Raw genomic sequence first — 25,687 nt, forward strand, 5'->3', positions numbered from 1 at the left:
AGAGAGACAACATCGTGATAGGGTTGGGTTGGGAGGGAAGATACTCGCCTCCTGTCTTCATATAATTAATATTTTCCGTCACAAACTAGGAAAATCTCGAATTATATATCAGACAGGAGGCTCATATCTTATGCAAGTTCAAAGCTACAACAAAGTATATATTAAAGATAACAGTCAAAATAAACTACAAAACTGACATAGATATGTGTTCCTCCGATCTAAAGCAGAATTGGTGGAAGGTGGTCGGGACGACCAGTCCGCCGCTAGCAGAAGGTCCTAGAGGGAGTCTACCGAGGTGACGACCTTAATAGCCACCGCCCCTCAGGAGGAGTGGGCACCAACCAGGGTTATGTCAAACCCTGTCATTCCCATGACCGACCGTACCCCTCTGGCTAGCGTAGTCGAGGAAACCAGAAAATGAGGTTTAACGTAGGAAAACGAGGAGTAGAGAGAATTGCGAAGATCGCAACGGGCCGACAAGGACTCGCAAGTCTGTAGGCAGCGGGACACCCACAGGCGTGGATGCGCGGAGAAGAGCGGGTAGAAAACCGATTGAAGTCCCGTCTTTGTCCTAAGAACTCCGGAAAACCTGATTCTGAGGCGAGAACTGACGCCTGGAAACGTCCAACGTCCGGACGCCTGACACACGTTAGGCGGAATCAGATACGAGAGGACAGCAAGTTGAAAGGCAGTAACCTCAAAGAGAGTGCCATTGTCCCCCCCAGTCCGAGGACATGGTCAGGGCCTTGGTCACATCCAAGAGTGTTGATACCTGGGCGAGATGGGCGTTTCAAACCTAACGCCTACCAAGTCGGCACACCGACGGATGTTTACCCACCGGGCAAGTCTACAAGGGAGCGGTAGGCTGAGATCGCAGAGCGATAGACGTTAAGGGAGCTAAAGGGCTTCCCGGAATCAAAAGTCCGCCCAACAGTTGGCCACTACAGACCCAGGCGCCTGAACGGGATCAACCTGTCGTTGATCACACCGAGAAACCCAGAGATGAGGGGAGTGAGGAAGCAACCTGGGGAGATCCACAGTCATCTCCAGAAGGAGGGGAAAAAAACATGGTTGTGTCGGCCACCGCGGAGTGAGCCGCACGACTGATGCTCTCAGGTTTGCTACGAGAAGGAGGACCCAGAGGGTCATCGGGAACGGGGAGAAACGCGCAGTGTGTCCCCATTGACCAGGTTGGCCGAGGGCGTCCACAGTGTGCGCCTCCGGATCCGGCTCCCGGTTGTAAAAGTGCGGGAGCTGATGGATGAGGCGAGAGGTGAACGGGTCCATAGAGAAGGATCCCTTAGATGAGTGAGGGCCAGGAACACTGGTCGGTGCAGTCGGCAATCGCTGGAATCGGCCAGGTAACGAGAATTCCAATCTGCCACCATATTGGAATAGCCTGGGCTATATTCCGCAACGATGCTGCGTTCCAGGCAGAAAGGCCCGAAGTCTTTTGCCAGAACCGCTAGGACTGGATCTGGGGCCCCCAAAGCGATCAACGTACTGGACTGTGGTTACGTTGTCTATCTGCAAGAACACACAGCAGGTTGATGTGTGTGGCAGTAGACTCCTGGTGGCAAGAAAGCCGCCGGGATTCTAGTGATGATGTGCAGCAGAGATTCCTCTGCGGACCGCGTCCCTCTTGTGGACGAGGGGCTGCACCTAGTACCCCAGCCGAGGCGGCTGGCATCCGACCCTATGACGAAATCCGGTGTAGAATTGACGACGGACTCGCCGTTCCGTTCGACGGCATGACGTAAACACCACCGTAGTTCCACTATGGCTTCTGCGTCCAAAGCGACTTTGTCTGCATAGCGAAAACCCCTAGCGAAGGTGTAGAGCCTCGAGTCTCTGGGGGACTCGATAGAGAAGAGGGGCTGGAAAATGGCCTGGATTGACGCCGATAACAGGCCGACTAAGCGAGCCAGTCCGCGTAAAGACACCCGTTGCTTGCCCAGCACGATACTGACACGATCTAACAGTGGAGATGCGGCCACGCTGAGCCCTGGTCCGTGACATTGCAGACTATCCTGGGCTTGAACCCAGAATCAATGCATGCAGGGCAGGCACCCTAGCCCTGAGCTAAACCTGCTCCTTTGCAGATGGCGCCTAATTGGTCATGGGCAGCCGAAGGATCGCTCGGTTGGTGTGATTTATGAGGAGTCCCAGATCCTGAAGCGATCCGCCCGTCCAGGAGGCGTGTTTGTTCGTCAGGCAAGGATAACGAGCCATTAAGAGTAGGTTGTACAAGTAGAAGATCCACCTCGCCCCTGTTCCGCAGGGTGCCGTAATTTGGTGAGATTTCACAAGTTAACACTGGACGATAACCGTCCCACTTTCCCTGACCAGGAGAATGAACGCTTGTTTGGTCCAAGGTCTTGCAACTCGTTGTCTATTAGGACGGTGTACAGGTTAGAAAACCCGAATGGGATGGGGGACCAGGTCCATGTCTGGTGATCCCGACTAACATGTCTACGGCGGCCGATCCGTGTTCTGATTCGGCTAGGTGGGACCGTTGGGGTCAAGTTTCCTTAGGATTGAGCGGCGGCGTTCTGTCGAACACGAAGTGTACGCGCATTCCAGGAGGCAAAACTGGCCGTTGGGCCCAGACCCTAAGTTGGGCTAGGTCAACCGGCTGTACAGAGGCGGTAGCCTGCTCACTAAGGCGTAGGGTTTGGTGCTAGGTCCAAAGATCTAAGACCCTGTGGTCTTAAAAGGTCCTCTCTATTCCCCTAGGAATACTTCCCGTGTTTGGTGAGATACCTCAAGAGTATGGGTCCACCTCGGGAGTGTGTACAACCTTATTTGGTAATGGAAAGGCGGGCATTCCGCCCACATGTTTCGGTTAGCTCTACCGACCGATCTCCGGATCCAGTATTCGATATATTGGGGTGCCCAGTCACCGGAGTGTGGATGGGTAATCGCCCCCTGATCGAAAAATGGCTCTCCACGAGAGTCCAATAATGTCACCCTGGGACACAGGGTTGGCGTCGTCATGAAGCGCCATGTGCCCACTGCTCTCATAATCATCGTCATCATCCTCAGACTCAAGGTGTTAGCCGCCTCGGACTCCGTGGACTGTTCTAGAAGAATCCACGAATGAGTCTGGCTTAGTCCGTCTAGTGGACTGCTGCCTCTGCATGTGCATCTCCCCGAGGCTCGGGGGTCGGTTGGAGTCTGGGAGGGCAGTGGGTCGGCAGTCCTGGGAGGGTACTGCCTGGGACATGTTATTTACTTCCCCTGCCGGGGAGTCGGAGGCGGTGTCATTGGGACACCTTGCCCTATTTAGGGGCGGTATACCATTGCCGGCTGGTCCGGACATAGGGGCGCAGGCGGGTTGGAACCGACGCCATGGTAGCCTGGATGGACCTACCGATCAGTTCTTGAACCGTGTCCACCCCGGTAGGGGCGCTAGCAGGGGTAAGGTCCAATCGTCAGCCACAGGAAAAGAATCTGCTGTCTGCGGACAGCACCGTAAAACAGCACAGTAACATATGGAAGGCATGTACAGGAACATGCTATAAATTTATTTATTTGTTTGTACATTCATATAAATATTTATTTATTTAGATTTTGTTTATCTATATTTTTATTAATTATTTTCCTGATAAATGAGGTATCTATTCTAGGGAATAAATTCCCCAGAAACAAGAATTAATGAGTAAATATTTATTTATTTATTTATTTATTTAATTAGATTTAGATTATTTAATTTATTTATTTATATAATTTATTTATATAATTTATTTAATGTATTTATTTAATTTAATTTATTTAATTTATTTAATTTATTTAATTTATTTATTTAATTTATTCATTTAAGTTATTTATTTAATTTATTTAATTCATTTATTTAATTTATTTATTTAATTTTATTTATTTAATTCATTTATTTAATTTATTTATTTAATTTAATTTATTTAATTTATTTAATTTATTTAATTCATTTAAGTTATTTATTTAATTTATTTATTTATTTATTTAAATTCATTTAATTTATTTATTTATTTTATTATTTAATGGAAAGGAACGATCGTAGGTTCCTACCTCCAACACCGCTGACAGCTTGCGGTGGGAGGAGAGCCTAACGAGATTAACTCCAGAGGCGAAGTCTCGCGAGACTACGGCCTCTGGAGTCCCTGCTGAGCCGTGGATGTGAGGGACAGAGCGGTCGAGGAGATCCGCTCTTTCCCGTCCTGCTCAGAGATAGGAGGGGGGAACGCCGAAGTGTCACCCGGATCGAGAGAGGCATAGACGGCGAGAGGGGAGAGGAGCGGCCGCGACGGAGACTCCGCCCACCGACCAAGCGCGCGAAGGCGAGCTTGGGGAGGGGGGAGGAAGGAGGAGGGGGGGACAGCTGCCCAGAGATGGCGACCGCTCAGGGAGCGAGGGAACAGCACGGACCCCGCACGGAGGTCGCCGCAGCGCTCCGGCGCCAGGAAAGGGGGAAGCCCAAGTCAGGATGACTAAAGTAAAAGAATCAAAGTGAACGATTTCAGGATGACTAAAAGTGAAAGAAATCCAAGTGAAAGATTTCAAATAAGGCTCAAACATAAATTGAGATTTTCCTAGCTTGTGACGGAAAATATTAGTTATATGAAGACAGGAGGCGAGTATCTTATGCATTATCTTTCCTTTAATAATGCCCACAGCAGAAATACAACTTTAGTGGATTTAGTAATAATAAAAGAATTTTTACAACCAAAACTACAAGTCCCAGCAGCCCCTAGGGCCTATCAGCCAATCACGTGGTCCCTGCCAGTATATAAGGGGCTGCCCCTTTAATCACTTCCTCTTTCTTGGAGCGAACTGTCCAGACTTGAAAAACCGTGAACTTCAATTCCAACTAGTCTTCCGACCATCAACGATTTGGCTTCGGTGAAGCGTTTGAGTAGAGGTCCCAACGGGGACAACAAAGGAGGTTCCTCCGGAAATTGCTCAGCCTGTGGCTCGCGTGTTGCGGTCCTCAGTAACCTGGAACAATATGAGAAGAAAAAACCATGATAGGGTTGGGTCGGGAGGGAAGATACTCGCCTCCTGTCTTCATATAACTAATATTTTCCGTCACAAGCTAGGAAAATCTCAATTTATATATCAGACAGGAGGCTCATATCTTATGCAAGTTCAAAGTCATACTTAGAAATAAATACAATAATAATTAAGTATACATCTACTAACAACCGATTTATAGAACCGACATAGATACGTGTTCCTCCGGTCTAAAGTAAAATTGGCGGAAGGTGGATTCGGAAGACCAGTCCGCCGCTCTCAGAAGGTCCGAAAGCGAACCCCCCGAGGTGATTACCTTTGTGGCCATTGCACCCCTGGAAGAGTGTGCACCGAATCGTGTAACGTCAATCCCAGCCAAGCCCATGGTGGACCTAACCCACCTGGCCAGAGTGGCCGAGGACACCGGCAGGTGTGGGCCGACATACGAAATAAGAAGTTGGGATAGAGACGGAGACCTAAGCGGGGCCGTCTGTAATTCATACGTCTGTAAACAGCGAACCACGCATAAACGTGGATGTGATGGGAAAAAGGGATAGAATACAGATTGTATCCCTGTCTTTGTTCTGCGAACTACCGAGAACTGTACGCCTTGAGGTGAGAATTGGCGTCTGGAAATGTCCAGGGCCCTCACATCGGATATGCGTTTGATGGAGACAAGGCATAAAAGGACTGTAAGCTTGAAGGACAACAGTTTTAGCGGAAGGGCGTCGTTATCTTCCCATGTAGAGAACATGTTCAATACCTTGGAGACATCCCAGGTGCTTTGATATCTGGGGCGAGGCGGACGTTGGAATCTAACGCCTCGCAGGAGGCGGCACACCACGGGGTGTTTGCCCACTGGAAGGGAGTCTACCGGAGAATGGTAGGCCGAAATCGCAGAGCGGTATACATTGATGGAGCTATAAGATCTCCCGGAAGCAAAAGAATCTGCCAGGTAGTTAGCAACCATTGCTACAGGTGCGTGAACGGGATCAATTTCCCGTTGATCACACCAACGTACCCAGGTTCCCCAGGCTGATCGGTATGCCGATCTAGTCCCGGGGGCCCAGGCCAGGGCGAGAAGGTCCCTAGCTGTTCGTGAAAGGTCGCAATCTGCGCCTGACACCCCGAAATCAGCCAGGCGAGGAGATGAAGGTTGTGATCCACAACCAGAGGGTGGGGTTCTCCTGCAGGATTGGAGAGGAGGTGAGGAATCCGGGGAAGCAGCCTGGGGAGATCTATGGTCATTCCCAGGAGAAGGGGAAACCACGGTTGTGTTGGCCACCAAGGAGTGATCAGCACAACTGAAGCTTGCAGGTTTGCCACCTGTAATAGGAGTCTGAGGATCATGGAGAAGGGAGGGAACGCATAGTGTGTCCCTCGCGGCCAAACCTGTCGAAGGGCATCTATTGCCAGGGCTTCGGGGTCCGGCCTCCAGCTGTAAAAGCGAGGGAGTTGGCAATTGAGGCGGGAAGCGAACAGGTCCACGGAGAAGGGACCCCATAACCTGAACAGAGAAAGGAATACCGTTCGGTCCAGTCGCCAATCGCTGGAATCTGTGAGGTATCTGGAATTCCAGTCCGCGATCAAGTTCGCGGCACCCGGGATGTATTCCGCCAGAGGAACGACATTGCGTTCCAGACAGAAGTGCCAAAACTCTTTTGCCAGGTTCGCCAGAGCTTTGGATCTGGAACCTCCTAGGCGGTTGACATATTGGACTGCGGTTACATTGTCCATCCGCAGCAATACGCAACAATTGGAGGCGTTCGGAAGGAGACTCTTGAGGGCGAAGAAGGCCGCCATGAGTTCCAACGCATTGATATGAAGCAGGGACTCCCCTGCGGACCATGTCCCTCCTGTGGTGGACGTTCCGCAGCGAGCCCCCCAGCCGTGTCGACTCGCATCCGATTCTATAATATAATCCGGATTGGAGCTGAAGATTGTCTTCCCGTTCCAATCGATGGCGTGACTCAGCCACCAACGCAGTTCTACTATTGCTTCTGCATCCAGAGGTACTTCGTCTGCATAGCGAAGACCCTGTCGCAAGTGGAGCGCTTTGAGTCTCTGAAGGGCTCGGTAATGTAGGGGGGCCGGGAAGATGGCCTGAATAGAGGCTGATAAAAGTCCTACTAACCGGGCCAGACCGCGTAAGGATACTCGCCGTTTGTACAATATGGCACGAATCTCCTTGCGGATAGTAGTTAGTTTGGCCTTGGGTAAGCGCAGGATAGAGTGTTTGGTGTCCACTAAGAAACCCAAAAACTCCATCTCCTGTGAAGGGATCAAGATGGATTTCTCGTGATTGATGACGAAACCTAGTCCCTGGAGCAATCTGACGGTCCAGGTGGCATGGGTCATCGCTTGGTGATGAGATCGGGCCATTATGAGGAGATCGTCTAGGTATATGATTAACCGGACGCCCCTGCTTCGTAAGGCCGCCACCACCGGCTTCAACAATTTGGTGAAGCACCATGGGGCGGAGGAGAGTCCGAAGGGGAGGCAAGTGAATTGCCACAACCTGTCCCTCCAAAGGAACCGCAGGAGGTGTTGGGAAGCCGGATGAATGGGGACTGTGAGGTAGGCGTCCTTCAAGTCCACCTTTACTAGCCAGTCCTCGGGGCGTAACAGGTCTCTCAAATAGTGAATCCCCTCCATCTTGAAATGTCGGTAGACGACATGTTGATTGAGGGTCCTTAGATTTATGACGGGGCGAAATCCGCCATCCTTTTTTCTTACTAGAAAGAGGTTGCTGAGAAACCCCGGGGAGACAGGATGCACCTCCATCACGGCCTGTTTGGTAAGCAGGGCCTGAAGTTCTAGGTCTATGAGTGCTGAACTTTTGTTTGAGAATTTGATGGGTTGAGGCATCACATTCATTTCTGGTAAAGAATACAGTTCTATCTGGTACCCTGTCACCGTGTTGAGTATCCAGGCGTCTGCCGTAATCGCAGACCAGGCGTGGATAAAATGTCTCAGCCTTCCCCCCAAGAGAATGTGACAATGATTCGGGTGTGTGACACTCACCGGTATTAGGTCTTGAGCGGGGGTAGCCTCTCCCTCCGCGTCCTCTCCAGGGTCGTCCGCGAGGTGGGAAAAAGGGGGCTGGTTGTGCCACCGGGATTGGGTAGGATTGTGGAGCCTGGCTGTACTGAGCGGGAGCTCTAAAGTATTGCCTGCCTGCGGAATAGCGACCGGCAGAACGGCCCCTGCTTCTGCCGGCCCTAGGAAAAACCTTGGTTGACCCTGATTTTTTCAGGGATGATTGGGCTTTGTCCAAACTGGTGTATAATCCTACCATCTTATTAATGTCCTTAATAAGTGAATCGCCAAAGAGCATACCTTCGGCTGAAGGGCCCGGCTCTGAGTCTGCGAGGTGGGCCAATTGAGGGTCTAACCTCATCAGGATGGAGCGGCGACGCTCCGAGGAGCAGATGGTATTGGCGGAGCCTAGTAGGCACACTGTTCTCTGGGCCCAACCTCTAAGTTGGTCCAGGTCTACAGGGGTCCCCGTAGCAGAGGCCTGTTCTGCAATGTTCAGTATTTTGGTGACTGGGCCGAACAGGTCGAGGATTCTATCCTGGATAGATCGAAAAGATCTTTCAATCCCCTTTTTTGAATATTTACCTTGTTTGGTAAGGTACCTGAGAAGTACCGGGTCTACCTCTGGGGTGACTACCGTCTTTTTAGGGATACAGGGACGGGGACACTCCGCCCTGAGCTTACTGCGATTATTCTTATCTACGGACCTGCGGGCCCAGTATTGAATATATTGGGCTACCTCCGGGAGGGGTGCCCATTCGCCAGATCGGGGGTGAGAAATCCCTTCTGGGTCGAAGAAGGGTTCTCCCCTGGCGTCTAGGATAATTTCGCCCTGGGTTACAGGGGTGGCGTTGTCAGAAGGAGCCATATGCCCACTACCCTCATAATCCGTATCTTCCTCAGACTCATAGGCGTCTGACGCCTCAGATCCTGTGGACGAATCTGATGTGTCCACAAAGGAATCTGGTTTAGTCCGTTTAGCGGACTTCTGCCTCTGCTTTTGCTGCTCCCCGAGGCTCAGGGGTCGGTGAGAGTCTGGTAGGGTAGTGGGTCGGCAGCCCGGGTTGGGTGCTGCCTGGGGCACATTATTTACTTCCCCTGCCGGGGAGTCGTGTGTTGTGGGAACATGTTTGCGCTTGTGTGTCGCTTTGCCCTTTGAGGGCGGTTCACCACGGCCTGGGGGTCCAGGCATGACAGGTGCATTCAATTGTGATACAGGGGCGGAAGCCATAGCTATTTGCACCGAGTGGTTTATTAATTCCTGTATCTGGGCAGCAGTAAGGAAAATAGGGTTCTGGGGGGTAATATTTCCCTCCGTTGGCATGGCCGAGAATTCAGAGCAATCCTCATCAGCCATGATGTTTTCTTAATTAATATTTGAAGAATATATATAAATTGTTTATGCCCTCTAGCAATAATCCTTCTGTGTATCAGTAGATATTGTGGATATCTGACACAGACTAGGTTATCTGACACAGGCTAGGCGCTGCAGGGGTTAATTGCTTTGTAGCTATCTGATACCCTGAAATTATCTCTATATGGGCCGCAGGGGATACTCTAATGTCCTACCGTACCGCCAGGTCAGTCCACACTGGAGCCGTGGCGTACGATAGGAGCATCCCCCGTTCAGGAGAGCGTAATCTCGCGAGATTACGTCTCCTGCATGGTGATAGGATGGAGCGGAGCTCCGCCGGGCACGCCCCCCGCAGCGCACTGGATGGTGATAGGAGGAAGTGTGACCTGCTCGACACGCCCCCCCCCAGCGACACGAGCAACTGAGGAGAAGCGCGCGGAGCGTGTGAGGAGGTAGGGAAAGGGCGCCAAGTTAGAGAAATGGCGCTGCCTGGGAAGTAAAAGGGGGTCTTGGTGAACAAGAACAATTTAGGCTATAGTTAGCGTTGCAAACAGTTGTCTGAGCGATGGTAAATTTAGCGATTCGCTACCTTTCCCAGACCAGTGATAATAAACGGAAATAAATGTATTTTAACCTAAAAAGGAGAAAGACATAATATATCTATATATAATAGACAATATCTAAATATTCTAGAAGCGTGGAGGGAGCAAGTCCCATCCACGAATCCTAATAATAATCCAAAGTAAAGTAATGTATATCAAGTAAATAATTCTCATTTGAAAAATTACTTATCTGATTTCTTGCTGTGAGCAGAAAGAAAGAGGAAGTGATTAAAGGGGCAGCCCCTTATATACTGGCAGGGACCACGTGATTGGCTGATAGGCCCTAGGGGCTGCTGGGACTTGTAGTTTTGGTTGTAAAAATTCTTTTATTATTACTAAATCCACTAAAGTTGTATTTCTGCTGTGGGCATTATTAAAGGAAAGATAATGCATAAGATATGAGCCTCCTGTCTGATATATAACTACCTGACACCGTGCGGTGTCAGGGAAAACAGACATAAAAGTGTAAAAATCGGGGAATAACAGGGGGAACCCCCCATATTCCACAACATTCCAAATAAAACTACCAAAATTTCCAACAAAACTACCTGACATCGGGATATCCGGTATCAGGGAGACAGATGTAAAAACGGAAAATCGGGGGAATACAAGGGAAAACCCCCAATATTCCACCATATATTAAACATCATTCAACAAAGTTACCTGACACCACATTCGGTATTAGGGACAATATATATATATATATATATACAATCCAAGAATAAAGTTATATGAAATACTTATCTTGTATGCTCTGCCATGAGCAGAAAGAAAGAGGGAGGGTCTAAGGAGGCAGCCCCTTATATGCCGGCTGTCCTGCCTCATGATTGGCAGACCCAGCCTGAGGGCTGCTGGGTGTTGTAGTTTTTTCTTTTTCTTTCAGTTAAACGTTTTTCTACTTGAAATTACTGAAAAAGTTGTATTTCTGCTATGGGCATTAATAAAGAAAGATAATGCATAAGATATGAGCCTCCTGTCTGATATATAATCAAAGTTGCATGGATCTCCACATTTCAGTTAATCATCGCCATTGGAAAAATTAAACTGTACATGTTTATGGTGGCAGACTGTCTTGGTAGGCCTTCAGCCTTCATACTGGTATATGTTGTATGTAGTTGTATGTACTTTGTCATCTTCAGTCTCTAATCGCTGGTATTCTGGTCATTTGCTTTAGGTTTCTAGTCGTACCTGCAATCGCATGTCTTATTTTGTTGAATCCAGTAATGACTTGCAGTCTGTTGTTTCCAGCACAAGGCCATCCGGCAAAAAGGTATTGTAAACATTTGGACTCCATATTGGAATATCAGGGCATTTTCTTCCATTACAGCTGTAAATGTATTTATCTCTTGTTTATTCAAACTGATGAAAATGATGAAAAACATATTCGGGGATGGAAAATTTAATATGTATCTACTAATATTAATAAACGGATTGGATTTTTTCTGTGTTCTAAAGAATTATTTTACAGTGAGTCATTCAGGAGTCACCACTCCAAGCCTCCACTGCCGCACACCGATAACATAACTGGGTCCAGTAAATTTCTGTTCAGCCATTGAAGCTACATAGCTAATCTTGACTATAGACCGCCCCCCCCCCCAACATGTTTCACCCTTAGGGGCTTAAGCTGCCCATATATGAAGGCCGGCGGAATTTTGATTCAACTGTGCCAGTCACTGCTCATCAGAATTCGATGTGGAGATGGACCTCTGTCAAACAGGACTGTTGAAAAACATTTGCCAATCAGTGGCTTGCAGATAATCTGCTGCAGTCACTGATCAGTGTATTATGGCTAGCTGATTGAAAAATAATGAACTTTCTATGGCCAACTTTAGTCAAAGTCATGATTTCTAAGCCTGTAAGGATGAAACATGTCAGAGAGGAGTGGTCTTCAGGCGGGGATGAATTGTGTTGCTTAAATATCTGACTAATAATTTTGGCTCTGAGCAATCAAATCTGTTTGTATGTTAGATAACTGGTCATAATTCAGATTGAGTAAAATGATAGGATCTCTTAACCACTTAAGACCCGGACCATTACGCAGGTAAAGGACCTGGCCAGTTTTGCGATTCGGCACTGCGTCGCTTTAACTGACAATTGCGCGGTTGTGCGATGTGGCTCCCAAACAAAATTGGCGTCCTTTTTTTCCCCACAAATAGAGCTTTCTTTTGGTGGTATTTGATCACCTCTGCGGTTTTTATTTTTTGCGCTATAAACAAAAATAGAGCTATAAAATTTGGAAAACAAAATCAATATTTTTTACTTTTTGCTATAATAAATACCCCCAAAAAAGATATAAAAAAAACATTTTTTTTTGAGTTTAGGCTGATACGTATTCTTGTACATATTTTTGGTTAAAAAAAAATCGCGTTTACAAAATAGGGGATTGTGAAAAAAAAAAATAGGGGATAGTTTTATTGCATTGTTATTAATAATTTTTCTTTTTACTACTAATGACGGCAATCAGCAATTTTTTTCGAACACATCGGACAATTTTGACACATTTTTCGGACCATTGTCATTTTCACAGCAAAAAATGCTATAAACATGCATTGTTCACTGTGAAAATGACAATTACAGTATGGGAGTTAACCACTAGGGGGCGCTGAAGGGGTTAAGTGTGACTTCATATGTGTTTCTAACTGTAGGGGGGCGGGGCTGGACGTGTGACGTCATTGAACGCCTTTCCCTATATCAGGGAACAGACGATCAATGACAGCGCCACAGTGAAGAACGGGGAAGCTGTGTTTACACACAGCTCTCCCCGTTCTTCAGCTCCAGGGACCGATCGCGGGACTCCGGCGGCGATCGGGTCCGCGGGTCCCATGGCCGCGGTCACGGAGCTTCGTCACGGGCGCGTGCCCGCGACCCACGGCTGGGCACTTAAAGAGGACGTAAAGGTACGTGCTTGTGCCCAGCCGTGCCATTCTGCCGATGTATATGTGCAGGAGGCAGTCCTTAAGAGGTTAATCTCGATGAGAAAGATGATGAATTGTGATCTTTATTCTAAGCAAAAAAAATAGCGATACTCATTTTGGCCAGAATTGTACACTATACAATACTACACATATAAATCATTGTTGTTGTGCTATTTTGAATAAGACAGTAATAGAAAGACTTAATTTTTCAGTATACGTTTATGTGAATGCATTTTTTATTGAATCATTTCTTTTTTTATATTTTGTAAAAGCACTTTCATGAGGAACTGGCTCTGCAAATGGTAGTTAGCACTAACATGGTGAGGGAAAATGTCTTCAAGTACGCATGGTTCTTCTTTGAGCTCTTGGTAAGTTCCATATTGTCACCTTAAGCTATTCTGTTTCAATATATGTATTGAAAGTTTTTTTTCCAAAAAAGGATACAAATAACATCAAGGATAAGGCCCCTTTCACACTGCCGGACCGTTAAGGTCCACCTGTCAGTTTTTTCGGCGGACCTGAACGGCCGCTCCATGCTTCTCGATGGATCGTCGGATGTCAGCGGTGACATGTCTTCTGACATCCGACCCAATCTGATCCGCTAAAATCAGACAGATGGCTGATCGGATCGGAGGAGATCTGATGAAAACGTACACGCTGTCCGTTTTCGTCCGATCTCTCCATAGGAGACAACAGTGTCTCAGTGAGCACAGAGGGACCTGTCACCTGCCAGCTCAGTGGAGATCAGCGGAGAGATCTCCCGCTGAGCTAGCGGACCGCTGCAAGCAGATCCGCCCCGTGTGGAAGGCCACAATGCAGGTGGAATGTTCAAAACACCAATAATAAATATAAAAAGTGGATCCAAATAGCATACCACCAATCATTTTAAACACAACAGATTGCCATATATAGTAGAAGTTCAACATAATATAAAATGTCTAATAAAAGCATACAACAATCCTACTCAGAAAAACCCTGAAGGTTGAAATATTGTAACAATTCATTTGTATCTGTATCGCTCATTGTTGCTACGTCTTAAATAATAGGTATCAGGATGGAGGACAACAACAGTGTATATGTATATATATATATATGTGTGTGTGTGTGTGTGTGTGTGTGTATGTATATATATATATATATATATATATATATATATATATATATATATATATATATATATATATATATATATATATATATATATATATACACACAGTACCTTACAAAAGTATTCACCCCCCCCCACCTTGGCTTTTTTCTATTTTGTTACATTACAGCCTTTAGTTCAATGTTTTTTAATCATTGAATTATATGTGATGGATCAGAGCACAATAGTCTAAGGCACCGTACACACCATAGAATCCATCCGCTGAAAAATCCCAGCAGATGGGTTTCAGCGGATAGATCCTATGGTGTGTACACGCCAGCGGATCTGTTTCCGCGGATATTTCTCCCCTGGGATGGATTCCAGCAGATCGAATATTCGCTGACATGCAGAACATATCTATCTGCTGGAATCCATCCCAACGGATGGATCCGCTGGTCTGTATAGACTCACCGGATCCATCCGTCCGAAGGGATCCCCCGCATGCGTCGTAATGATTCGACGCATGCGTGGAATTCCTTATATGACAGCGTCGCGCAAGTCGCCGCGTCATAATCGCGGCGACGGCGCGACACGTCATCGCCAGAGGATTTCGGCGCGGATTTCAATGCGATGGTGTGTACACTCCATCGCATGAAAATCCGCCGAAATCCTCGAGAGGATTTATCCGCGGAAACGGTCCGCTGGACCGTATTCGCGGATAAATTCTATCGTGTGTGTATGGGGCCTAAGTTGGTGAAGTAAAATTGGAAGAATACATGCATAAAACTATTTTTCAGAAATAAAAAGCTGATAATTGGCATGTTCGTATGTATTCACCCCCTCTGTTATAAAGCCCATAAAAAGATTTGGTGCAACCAATTACCTTCAGAAGTCACATCATTAGTGAAATCATGTCCACCTGTGTGCAATCCAAGTGTCACATGATGTGTCATTACATATACACACCTTTTTGAAAGGCCTCAGAGGCTGCAACACCTAAACAAGAGGCACCACTAACCAAGTAAGGGACAATGTTGTTGAGACATACAAGTCAGGGTTAGGTTATAAAAAAAATATCCAAATCTTAGATGATCTCTAGGGGCACCATCAAATCTATCATAACCAAATGGAAAAAAACATGGCACAACAGCAAACCTGCCAAGAGATGGCTGCACACCAAAACTCACGGACCGGGCAAGGAGGGCCTTTATCAGAGAGGCAGCACAGAGACCTAAGGTAACCCTGGAGGAGATGCAGAGTTCCACAGCAGAGACTGGAGTATCTGTACATAGGACGACAATAAGCCTTACGCTCCATAGAGTTGGGCTTTATGGCAGAGTGGCCAGAAGAAAGACATCACTTTCAGCAAAAAACAAAATGGCACGTTTTGAGTTTTGCGAAAAGGCATGTGGGAGACTCCCAAAACATATGGAGGAAGGTGCTCTGGTCTGATGAGACTAAAATTTAACTTTTTGGCCATCAAAGAAAACGCTATGTCTGGTGCAAACCCAACACATCACATCACCCAAAGTTTTTTCCAAAAAAAAAGGCGTTTGAAAAATTATTGCGCAAATACCGCGTGAGATAAAACGTTGCAATGACCGTCATTTTATTCCCTTGGGTGTCTGCTAAAAAAAAACATATAAAATGTTTGGGGGTTCTGATGTATTTCTAGCAAAAGAATGATGATTTGTGCATGTAGAAGAGAAGTGCCAGAATAGGCCCGGTATTGAGATGGGTATAAAAGCCCGGTATTGAAGGGGTTAAGCACCTTAGATTGTGAGCTCCCTGAGGGCAGGGGCTGACGTCAATGTACAATATATACATAAAGTGTTACGTAAAGTGACGGTGCTATAATACTACTTGTAATAAAAATTAGGAATAAATAAATGTGAAATAGTATTCAATTATATTAAATTAGGGGGGAGGACAGGGGGGGGGAGAGAGAACGGCATGGACGGACGGGGAAAGGGGAGGAGAGAGAGCGGCACGGACGGACGGACGGGGGGAGGAGAGAGAACGGCACGGATGGATGGGGGGAGGAGAAAGAACTACACGGACGGACAGGGGTAGGTGAGAACTGCACGGCAGGTGGGAAGACATCAGCACAGGGGGGAAGACAACAGCACAGGGGGGAAGACAACAGCACGGGCGGGGAGACAACAGCACGGGCGGGGAGACAACAGCACGGGCGGGGAGACAACAGCACGGGCGGGGAGACAACAGCACGGGCGGGGAGACAACAGCACGGGCGGGGAGACAACAGCACGGGCGGGGAGACAACAGCACGGGCGGGGAGACAACAGCACGGGCGGGGGAGACAACAGCACGGGCGGGGGAGACAACAGCACGGGCGGGGGAGACAACAGCACGGGCGGGGGAGACAACAGCACGAGCAGGGAGACCGCACTGAGCACAGGGGAGAGAAGACTTGCAACTCCCCTGCCTGCCCAGGTATCGGGTGAGGCATCGGACCATTTCCCCCGAGTACAAGTACTCGGGGAAATGCTCGGTATCGATACCGATACTAGTATCGGTATCGGGACATCCCTAATATTAATACAATGCTGCCTCCGTGAGCTGGCATTTATTTAGTTTTATGTGAGACAAATGCAATGTTTAAAGAATGAACAGTTCTTTATCTGATAAATAGCAACTTTTTGTTTTATTAAATATTTCATGATCGACTTCTGTAATGAAGAACTCAAAGCTAAAAGTTAAATCCCTCTTTACTTAGTTTTAGGTGAGAGAACTCAAACCTAAAAGTTAAATCCATTTTTTTGTTTGGGTTTTAGGTGAAGAGCATGGCTCAATACATTCACAATGTGGACAAGCAGGAAGTACCCAGAAGGAACCGTTTCTCAAATCGTTTCAAAGATGACATAAGCACTATAGTGAATGTAGTCACTTCCGAAATAGGAGCACTTCTTAACAAACCACAGAAGGTAAGTGCCAAGTAAGTTACTTGTATAAACCCCAGCCCAAATATAACCTCAGGAGGCTACACTATGGGGGAAATTTACTAAAACGGTAGCACTCAAAATCTTGTGCAGTTGTACGTGCTTATACCTTATAACTTCAGTTTGTTCAATTAGGTTTTGGCAATAAAAACCTGGAAGCTGATTGGTTTCTATGCAGAGCTACACCAGATTTTGCACTCTCTAGTTTTAGTAAATCTTTGTAGTTGAATTTTTTTTGCTTTGCCTGGGAATATACGTCTACCAAATCGTATTTGGCAATGTTATCTAAAAAAAGATCTGCAGTATTAGTGGCAGTAGTGATCGTTATTTGGTGCAACAACTGTTATTTCAGCAGTGAGAGCCATTGAGACTTGAAATTATTAGTCTCATGGATGGAAATGGCAATCAATATGGCCAATAATGCATGCAATTATAGCTACAGTATATCGGATTGATTGTCCTTACCAGTGGCCTTATTTATTTTATTGTATTTATTTTTTTATTGCAGGAAGTCGAACAAGCAGAGAAAATGAACATAAGTCTGGCATTTTTCTTGTATGATTTACTTTCTTTGATGGATCGAGGTTTTGTTTTTAATCTCGTCAAACATTACTGCAATCAGGTACAGAAGTCTATAAAAGTTGTTAGCAAAAAGTAGTAGATAAGTACACATTTAAAGCGGGAGTTCACCCATAAATGCTGTTTTTGCTCTTTTACCCTTAGATGGATGCTCATTTAGTCTAGGGGAATCGGCTAGTTGTTTTAAAATCCGAGCATTACTTACCGTTGTAGAGGGCGATCTTCTCCGCCACTTCCGGGTATGGGTCTTCGGGACTGGGCGTTCCTTCTTGATTGACAGTCTTCCGACAGGCTTCCGACGGTCGCATCCATCGCGTCACGAGTAGCCGAAAGAAGCCGAACGTCGGTGCGGCTCTATACTGCGCCTGCGCACCAACGTTCGGCTACTTTCGGAAAATCGTGACGCGATGGATGGGACCGTCGGAAGCCTTTCGGAAGCCTGTCAGAAAACTGTCAATCAAGAAGGAACGCCCAGTCCCGCAGCCAATACCCGGAAGTGGCGGAGAAGATCGCCCTCTACAACGGTAAGTACTGCTCGGATTTTAAAACAACTAGCCGATTCCCCTAGACTAAATGAGCATCCATCTAAGGGTAAAAACAGCATTTTACCGGCGAACCTCCGCTTTAAGCACACACAAACAGTGGAATGTGAAGTGTGTGTAGCTGGCTCATTCTTCATTCTCATTAAAGTAATTTTGTACAGTTGTCAGAGTAGTTTTCAGAAATGTGGTTCCCTTGTTCCAGGGTTATTTATTGGACCAGGAGAAAGAGTCTCTTTTGTAGTCTTGTTTTTGACTTACTAGCCTGTCACAAAGCCTATAATAAAGACTAGTTGTTGCAGTTTGCTTACGTGCTGATATTTTCAGTGACTGCAGGTAAAGTTCACTTTGTCAAGCAGGTGGTTGCAACCCAAACATAGTTTTGCCTGACTTATTACAGAAGAGCTTTCATCACTTTATTATTTTAAACAAAGTTTGTATTTTTTTTTTTTTATAACCCGCCCAATTAAGATCCATAGAATTCCAAAAGATTAATAGTTAAAAAATTACAGGGCTTGCTTGGCACAATGACAAGTAACTTGCATCTCATCAATTTTTATGCACAAGATATGTTTTTTCTCTTTTATTAGTGTGTCATTTATTTAAAAAAAATGTGCAACGAAAGGCTTTTGTCCCATCATGACTAACCATCAAATGTTGCATTCCAGTAAAATCCTTTTCCCCCTGTTTGACAAATGAATTATACGGAATTTGCTTAAAGGGTCACTAAAGGAATTTTTTTTTAAGCTAAATAGCTTCCTTTACCTTACTCCAGTCCTGGTTTTATGTCCTCATTGTTCATTTTTGCTCTGATGTTGCTGTAATTCCTCTGTGTTCTGGACACTTCCTGGTTGTCTGTTTCCTGATCACCACAGTACTGGGAGATTTCTCTCTGTGGTGACAAATCAAGGAGGTGTGATTACTGTGTGTAAAATGAAACTGGATTGGTGCTGAGAAGTATCACTGCCCTCTATTGGCTCTCTGGCTCTGTACATCAGAGAACCAGGAAACAACAGCAAAAACGAAACTAAACTGCAGGTACATTATATGATTGGTTTTTATCTATTTTTAATCATTTTTAAAAGGAATCAGTTAACTATTATGTCTCTATACCCTTTAACCACTTGGGATCCGCCTGCCGTCAATTGACGGCTACAGTGCGGATCCCAATTTCCAAACTGCCGTCAATTGACGGCCGCCCCTTTGGGCGTTCCCCGCGCGCGCTCCAGAGCGCGCTGCGGGGAAAATCTGTGTTGGCCGTGTCCCTCGGACACAGCCAATTACAGATCGCCGCGAACGGCCAATCAGAGTGGCCGTTCGCGAGGCGATCTGTGCGGCCAATGAGAGAGGATCTCATATGTAAACATATGAGATCATCTCTCATTGCCGTTTTACACAGAGACAGCGGTGCTGTCTCTGGAGAGGAGACCGATCTGTGTCTCTTGTACATAGAGACACAGATCGGTCACCCCCCCAGTCACCCCCCCCCCTCCACCTACAGTTAGAACACTAAGCAGGGATACATTTAACCCCTTCCTCACCCCCTAGTGTTAACCCCTTCAATGCCAGTCACATTTATACTGTAATTAGTGCATATTTATAGCACTGATCGCAGTATAAATGTGAATGGCGCCAAAAATGTGTCCGATGTGTCCGCCATAACGTCGCAGTCCCATTAAAAATCGCAGATCGCCGCCATTTCTAGTAAAAAAAAATAATTAAAAAAAAATAATTCTGTCCCCTATTTTGTAAGCGCTATAACTTTTGCGCAAACCAGTCGCTTATTGCGATTTATTTTTTTTTTTTTACCAAAAATATGTAGAAGAATACGTATCGGCCTAAACTGAGAAAAAAAAATGTTGTTTTTTTTTTAAATTGGGATATTTATTATAGCAAGAAGTAAAAAATATTGTATTTTTTTCAAAATTGTCTCACTTCTTTGTTTATAGCGCAAAAAATAAAAACCGCACAGGCGATCAAATACCACCAAAAGAAAGCTCTACTTGTGGGGAAAAAAGGACATCAATTTTGTTTGGGAGCCACGTCGCACGACCGCGCAATTGTTAGTTAAAGCGATGCAGTGCCGAAAGCTGAAATTTCACCTGGGCAGGAGGGGGGTATATGTGCCCAGTAAGCAAGTGGTTAAACAGTAATTTCAGCTAAAAAAATGTTTTTCCTTTAGTGACCCTTTAAGTAATATGATCTTTGTAAATAATATTTATTAGCTACTACATCCCCTAGCGTGTACTGGCAGCTGAAATGTTCTCTTTGGCCAGTGAGAAATGTTTTGATTGTCTTGATGTCACTAAGTATTGGATTTGCCAACCTAATACATCTTTGCTTAAAATTGAAGTGCATTCCAAAAACACAGCTGTATCTTTAGCCCCATTCCATGTTCATTATGAACATTTCCCATTGTACCAAAACACCAGGAAATGCTGACTGTGGTTTATATTATTTTATTGTCTTTTCTTAAAGTGGTTCTAAAACCTGCTTTTTTACCTAGAATGAAAAAGAGGTCTATACTGTACTTACCTACTGTGTGCACAGAGCAGCCCCAAACTGCCTCTTTTGGGGCCCCATGCCAGCGCTCTCTGCTCCTCCTTTTCTGTGTATGCCACCATAGATATTCAAGCTCACTCTTGAGCCAGACTGTGTGCATGCATAGACACACATAGCATAGTCTCCCACTCCCTGCTCACTGGATTTGATTGACAGCAGCAGCAGTTATTGACTCCCACTTCTATCAATCTTCCCTGTGAATGCAGGAAAAGAGAGAAGCTCTGCTGCAGAAGTGCACAGCGAGGATTGATACAGGTTTCAGGTAAGTACTGTGGGGGGGAGAAAAAAGGTAATGAAAAGTTTTTGACCCTAATACAGGTAATGCATTAAGGTCAAAGATCTTGTCACTTTAGAACCACTTTAAACATAAAATTTGACAGAAAGGTAGAGTCGCGCTTACAGTGAGAGAAAAAAGTATTTGATCCTCTGCTGATTTTGTACGTTTGCCCACTGACATAGAAATGATCAGTCTATAATTGTAATAGTAGGTTTGGTTTAACAGTGAGAGACAGAACAACAACTAAATCCAAAAAAAAAACGCATTTCAAAAAAGTAAAAAATTGATTTGCATTTTAATGAGTGAAATAAGTATTTGACCCCTTCGCAAAACATGACTTGGTACTTGGTGGCAAAACCATTGTTGGCAATCACAGAGGTCAGGCATTTATTGCAGTTGGCCACCAGGTTTGCACACGTCTCAGCAGGGATTCTGTCCCACTCCTCTTTGTAGATCCTCTCCAAGTCATTAAGGTTTTGAGGGTGACGTTTGGTAACTTGAACCTTCACAGCTCCCTCCACATATTTTCTATGGGATTAGGGTCTGGAGATTGGCTAGGCCACTCCAGGACCTTAATGTGCTTCTTCTTGAGATGTTTTCGGTCAATGTCATGCTGGAAGACCCATCCACGAGGAAATTAGGTTCTTACCCAAGACTTGATAGTACATGGCCCTACCCATCATCCCTTTGATGCAGTGAAGTTGTCCGGTCTCCTTAGCAGAAAAACACCCCCAAAGTATAATGTTTCAACCTCCATGTTTGACCGTGGGGAAGGTGTTCTTGGGGTCATACGCAGCATTCCTCCTCCTCCAAACACAGCGAGTTTAGTTGATGCCAAAGAGCTTGATTTTGGTCTCATATGACCACAACACTTTTCACCCAATTTTCCTCTGAATCATTCATTAGCAAACTTCAGATGGGCCTGTACATGTGCTTTCTTGAGCAGGGGGACCTTGCGGCTGCTGGATGATTTCAGTCCTTTATGGCGTAGTGTGTTTACAATTGTTTCCTTGGTGACTTGGTCACTTGACTTGGTGACTTGATATTAGGAGCGCTCCCTTTAAGAGAGCGCTCCTAATCTCAGCTTGTTACCTGTATAGAAGGCACCTGGGAGCCAGAAATCTAGCTAATTGATAGGGGGTCAAATACTTACTTCACTCATTAAAATGCAAATCAATTTATAACTTTTTTGAAATGCGTTTTTTCTAGATATTTTTTATATATAGTGTTATTCTGTCTCTCAGTGTTCAAATAAGCCTACCATTAAAATTATAGACTAATAATTTCTTTGTCAGTGGGCAAATGTACAAAATCAGCAGGGGATCAAATACATGTTTTCTCTCACTGTTTTCATTTACTGATAAACAAATAAGCTAAATGATATTTACCGTATTTATTGGGGTATAGCGCGCACCCCTAAAGTTGCCCCGAATTCCTGTGGGAAAAAGTTTTTTTGTACTTAGTTTTGGTGTCTTGCGTGGCGTCCATCGGCGGCCTAGTCGGGTCCGTCTGCGGCTTCGGGTGTCCTCTTCGTCGGGTCCGGCGTCCTTCTGCGGCGTCCTCGCGTCCTCCCCGCTCGTTTCCCGCGCCGAGTTTGAATACTGCGCCGACATATACAGAGCGCAGTACACTCATGTATTGTCGGGCAGGCTCGGCTACTCTCGTGCTGACGTCCTGTACATCCAGGACGTCAGCGCGAGAGGAGCCGAGACTGCCCGACAATACACGAGTGTACTGCGCTCGGTATATGTCGGCGCAGTATTCAAACTCGGCGCGGGAAAGCGGGTATCGGCGTATACCGCGCACCCACGATTTTGCCCTGATTTTCAGGGCAAACAAGTGCGCGGTATACGCCGATAAATACGGTCCATCTAACTTAGTAACATAATATCAAAGTTATTTCCAAAAAATATGCCTTTTTACAGTTTTTATAGGGACCCATTTTGTTTTCACCATCCAAAACATCTGTGGAATCTGGAGAGTGGTAGGGTAGCCATGTGGGGAAACAGATACAAATGTTAACAAGTTCTATGTAGAGATGTAAACTGTCCTGTTCTTACAAAACAGCAAATATTTTGTGTAGGTTGGGGATTTTTAATGCTTGGAATTAAACTCCAGCCAAACACTTATTGTCCAATAGGGCAAAAGGGCAAATATTCAAACTATTTCTCCAGTCTATCCAAAACTAAAAAAAGATTTGAGTTTACTTGTAATTTCCATATATATTTAGAAACTGATAGATAATGATTATATGCAAGTAATATTTTTAAGGTTAACATGGTTGTTTGCCAAAGTTGTCAAGATATATAATTATTTCCTTTATAACATTTATAAAAGTAAAAAAGAAAATGACATTGTTATGACATGGTCTGTTTGTACATTTCTGACAAGGATCTTTCTATTAATGATTCATTTATTTTATTTTATCTTATTTCCATTTTACCAGTTGACAGCCAAGCTAAATTCTTTCCCAACCCTAAGTTCTATGCGACTTGAATTCCTACGGATTCTCTGCAGCCATGAGCATTATCTCAACCTAAACCTTTTCTTTGTCACATCATCATCTACACCAGCTTCTCCATGTCCTTCTATTTCTTCTGAGGTACACAAGCTTACAAAAAAAACACTAAAATCTGTTTATAACTAGCTGAACTTTGATAAGGGGATTCACAGAGATCTAACCATGAACCTTTTCTAGGTCAAAAACAGGTCTGAAGTTTTTATCATTCTGGATAATGGTTAACACTGCACTAAAACTGCTGATCTTGTCACTTCTCAGAAAGCTTTAGCACTGCACAAATATGGTGGTAAAAATGCATATGCGTCTTTGCTGTGGTTTTGTAAAGTTTCTGGTGAATTCTGCACCTGTGAAAAAAGGACGTGACTGAAAAAACGCAAATGCAGATGCATTTTTGATGCATTTGTGATGCAATTTCCATTCATTCGGGGGGGGGGGGGAGTTACATCCCCAAAAATGCAGCATGCAGGATATTTAAAAATCCAACTGACCCAAAAATGACTGGTGTGAGGAGTTCCACAAGATTTAATGGTAATGCATTTTCCTTCTAGACAGCCATTGTTGGTCTTTCCTAAAGAAAATACTAGTTGCCTGGTTGACTTGATGTTCCAGCAGTTTCATTATTTTCCCTATCTCTGATGTAGATTAGGCGTTCTAATTTCCCTCTTATTTTGATAATTGCACGTTTATCCAGTGTTTCAGAAAAAGAAAACTAAAGCAAGGGCCAGCCAGACAACTAGCAATTTTTAGGAGGTCAGCAAAACTCTCCATGCTTCTCCCAGTACAGGTCTGGCCATCAAATCATAAAAGTAAATTTTACATGGCTTTAACCCTCTACCCATAATTGAGAAACAATCTCTTGTTTTTTAGATTTGTGATTGCCATTATGCCATGTATAGATCAGCAGGACTGGTTTGCAAACATTTTCTGGGTCTCACAGGTTTCCTGTAAGATGTCAGTGCTGTATATTTTACAGATAACTTTTCTTGTCGTCTAGGATGTTCTCCTTCCCTGTGTTCAAAATTTCAGGGTAAGACCTACACTAAACTATAGGTCACCTTTAGGCCCCTTTTAAACTGGGGCGGTAGGTGCGGTGGCGGTATACCGTCGGAATTTCAGCGGTATTCGGCCGTAGGCAAAAAGGGTTAATACTGCTAGCAATACGCCTCTGCAGAGGCGCATTGCCTGCAGTATAGCCGCGGTTTCCTATTGCTTTCAATGGGAAGGAGCGGTAAACACACCGCTCCTCTCACCGCTTCAAAGATGTGGCTAGCAGGACTTTTGGAGCTAGCGCACCGCTCCAGTGTGAAAGCCCTTGGGCTTTCACATTGGAGAAACAGCAGCCACTGTTTAGGGTTGGTTTGCAGGCGCTATTCTGTTTATCCAGTGTGAAAGCCCAAGGGCTTTCACACTGGAGCGGTGCGTTAGCAGGACCGCTCCAAAAGTCCTGCTAGCAGCATCTTTGGAGCGGTGTGTTTACCGCTCCTCCACCGCTTCTTTCAACTGAAAGCAATGGGAAACCACGGCTTTACTGCCCGCAATGCGCCTCTGCAGAAGCGCATTGCCAGCAGTATTAACCCTTTTGGGGTTAAAACAGCACCACCACAATTCTGACGATATAGCACCGCTAAAAATAGCGCCGATATACCGCCACCGCACCTCCCGCCCCAGTGTGAAAGGGGCCTAAGAGTCTAGAGTGCATTTGTAAGCTTTGCAAGTGCAAGCAAAATTATCAGATGAACATTGATTCTCTACTCAACCTGTACTGTGTTGGAAAAATTGGCTGTATTCTTGCAATGCAATAATAAAATCATGCACTTAATGTAATAATTAAGTCTTGTACGTAATACAAACTATTTTATGTGGTATGAAACGAAAGTAATCCAAATGCAATACAAAGGTCATGTAATAATGCAAGGAAAATTTATTTTATAGAACTCCAGTTCCTGCTCTAGTTTCCAGGACCAAAGGATTGCAAATATGTTTGAGCTTTCATCAGAGTACAAGCAGAAGCATTTTTTAACTGGACTCCTCTTCACAGAACTGGAAGCTGTGCTGGATCAGGAGGCAGAAGGGTATTTATGTCTACTCTATGTATACCATGTCTCATGTGCTACAGTAAGCTTTTGTAAGGACTTTATTTATGGAAAGCCACAAAAGACCTAATGCAGGGTGGAAAAAATGTTTTTGATTGTGGCCTGGGGCACCCAGTGATGTGCCTCCATCCCTTTATTAACCTCCCTAGCGGTATGATTATTTCAGATTT

General features: G+C 45.3%; 1 protein-coding gene across 4 annotated transcripts in view; it reads left to right on the forward strand.

Annotated features, from left to right (window-relative positions):
- DOCK8 (dedicator of cytokinesis 8) overlaps positions 1-25,687 on the forward strand; it is a 225,044-nt gene that overhangs the window by 142,027 nt on the left and 57,330 nt on the right. For all 4 annotated transcript variants that reach the window (XM_040357049.1, XM_040357040.1, XM_040357065.1 and 1 more), the window contains 6 exons: positions 11,159-11,254; positions 13,172-13,267; positions 16,782-16,931; positions 17,455-17,568; positions 23,350-23,505; positions 25,357-25,496. In XM_040357049.1, the coding sequence (XP_040212983.1) occupies positions 11,159-11,254; positions 13,172-13,267; positions 16,782-16,931; positions 17,455-17,568; positions 23,350-23,505; positions 25,357-25,496 (752 nt within the window). The remainder of the gene's footprint in view (positions 1-11,158; positions 11,255-13,171; positions 13,268-16,781; positions 16,932-17,454; positions 17,569-23,349; positions 23,506-25,356; positions 25,497-25,687) is intronic.

Source organism: Rana temporaria, chromosome 1 (assembly GCF_905171775.1).
Source record: "Rana temporaria chromosome 1, aRanTem1.1, whole genome shotgun sequence".
In the NCBI taxonomy this organism is placed as follows: Eukaryota; Metazoa; Chordata; class Amphibia; order Anura; family Ranidae; genus Rana; species Rana temporaria.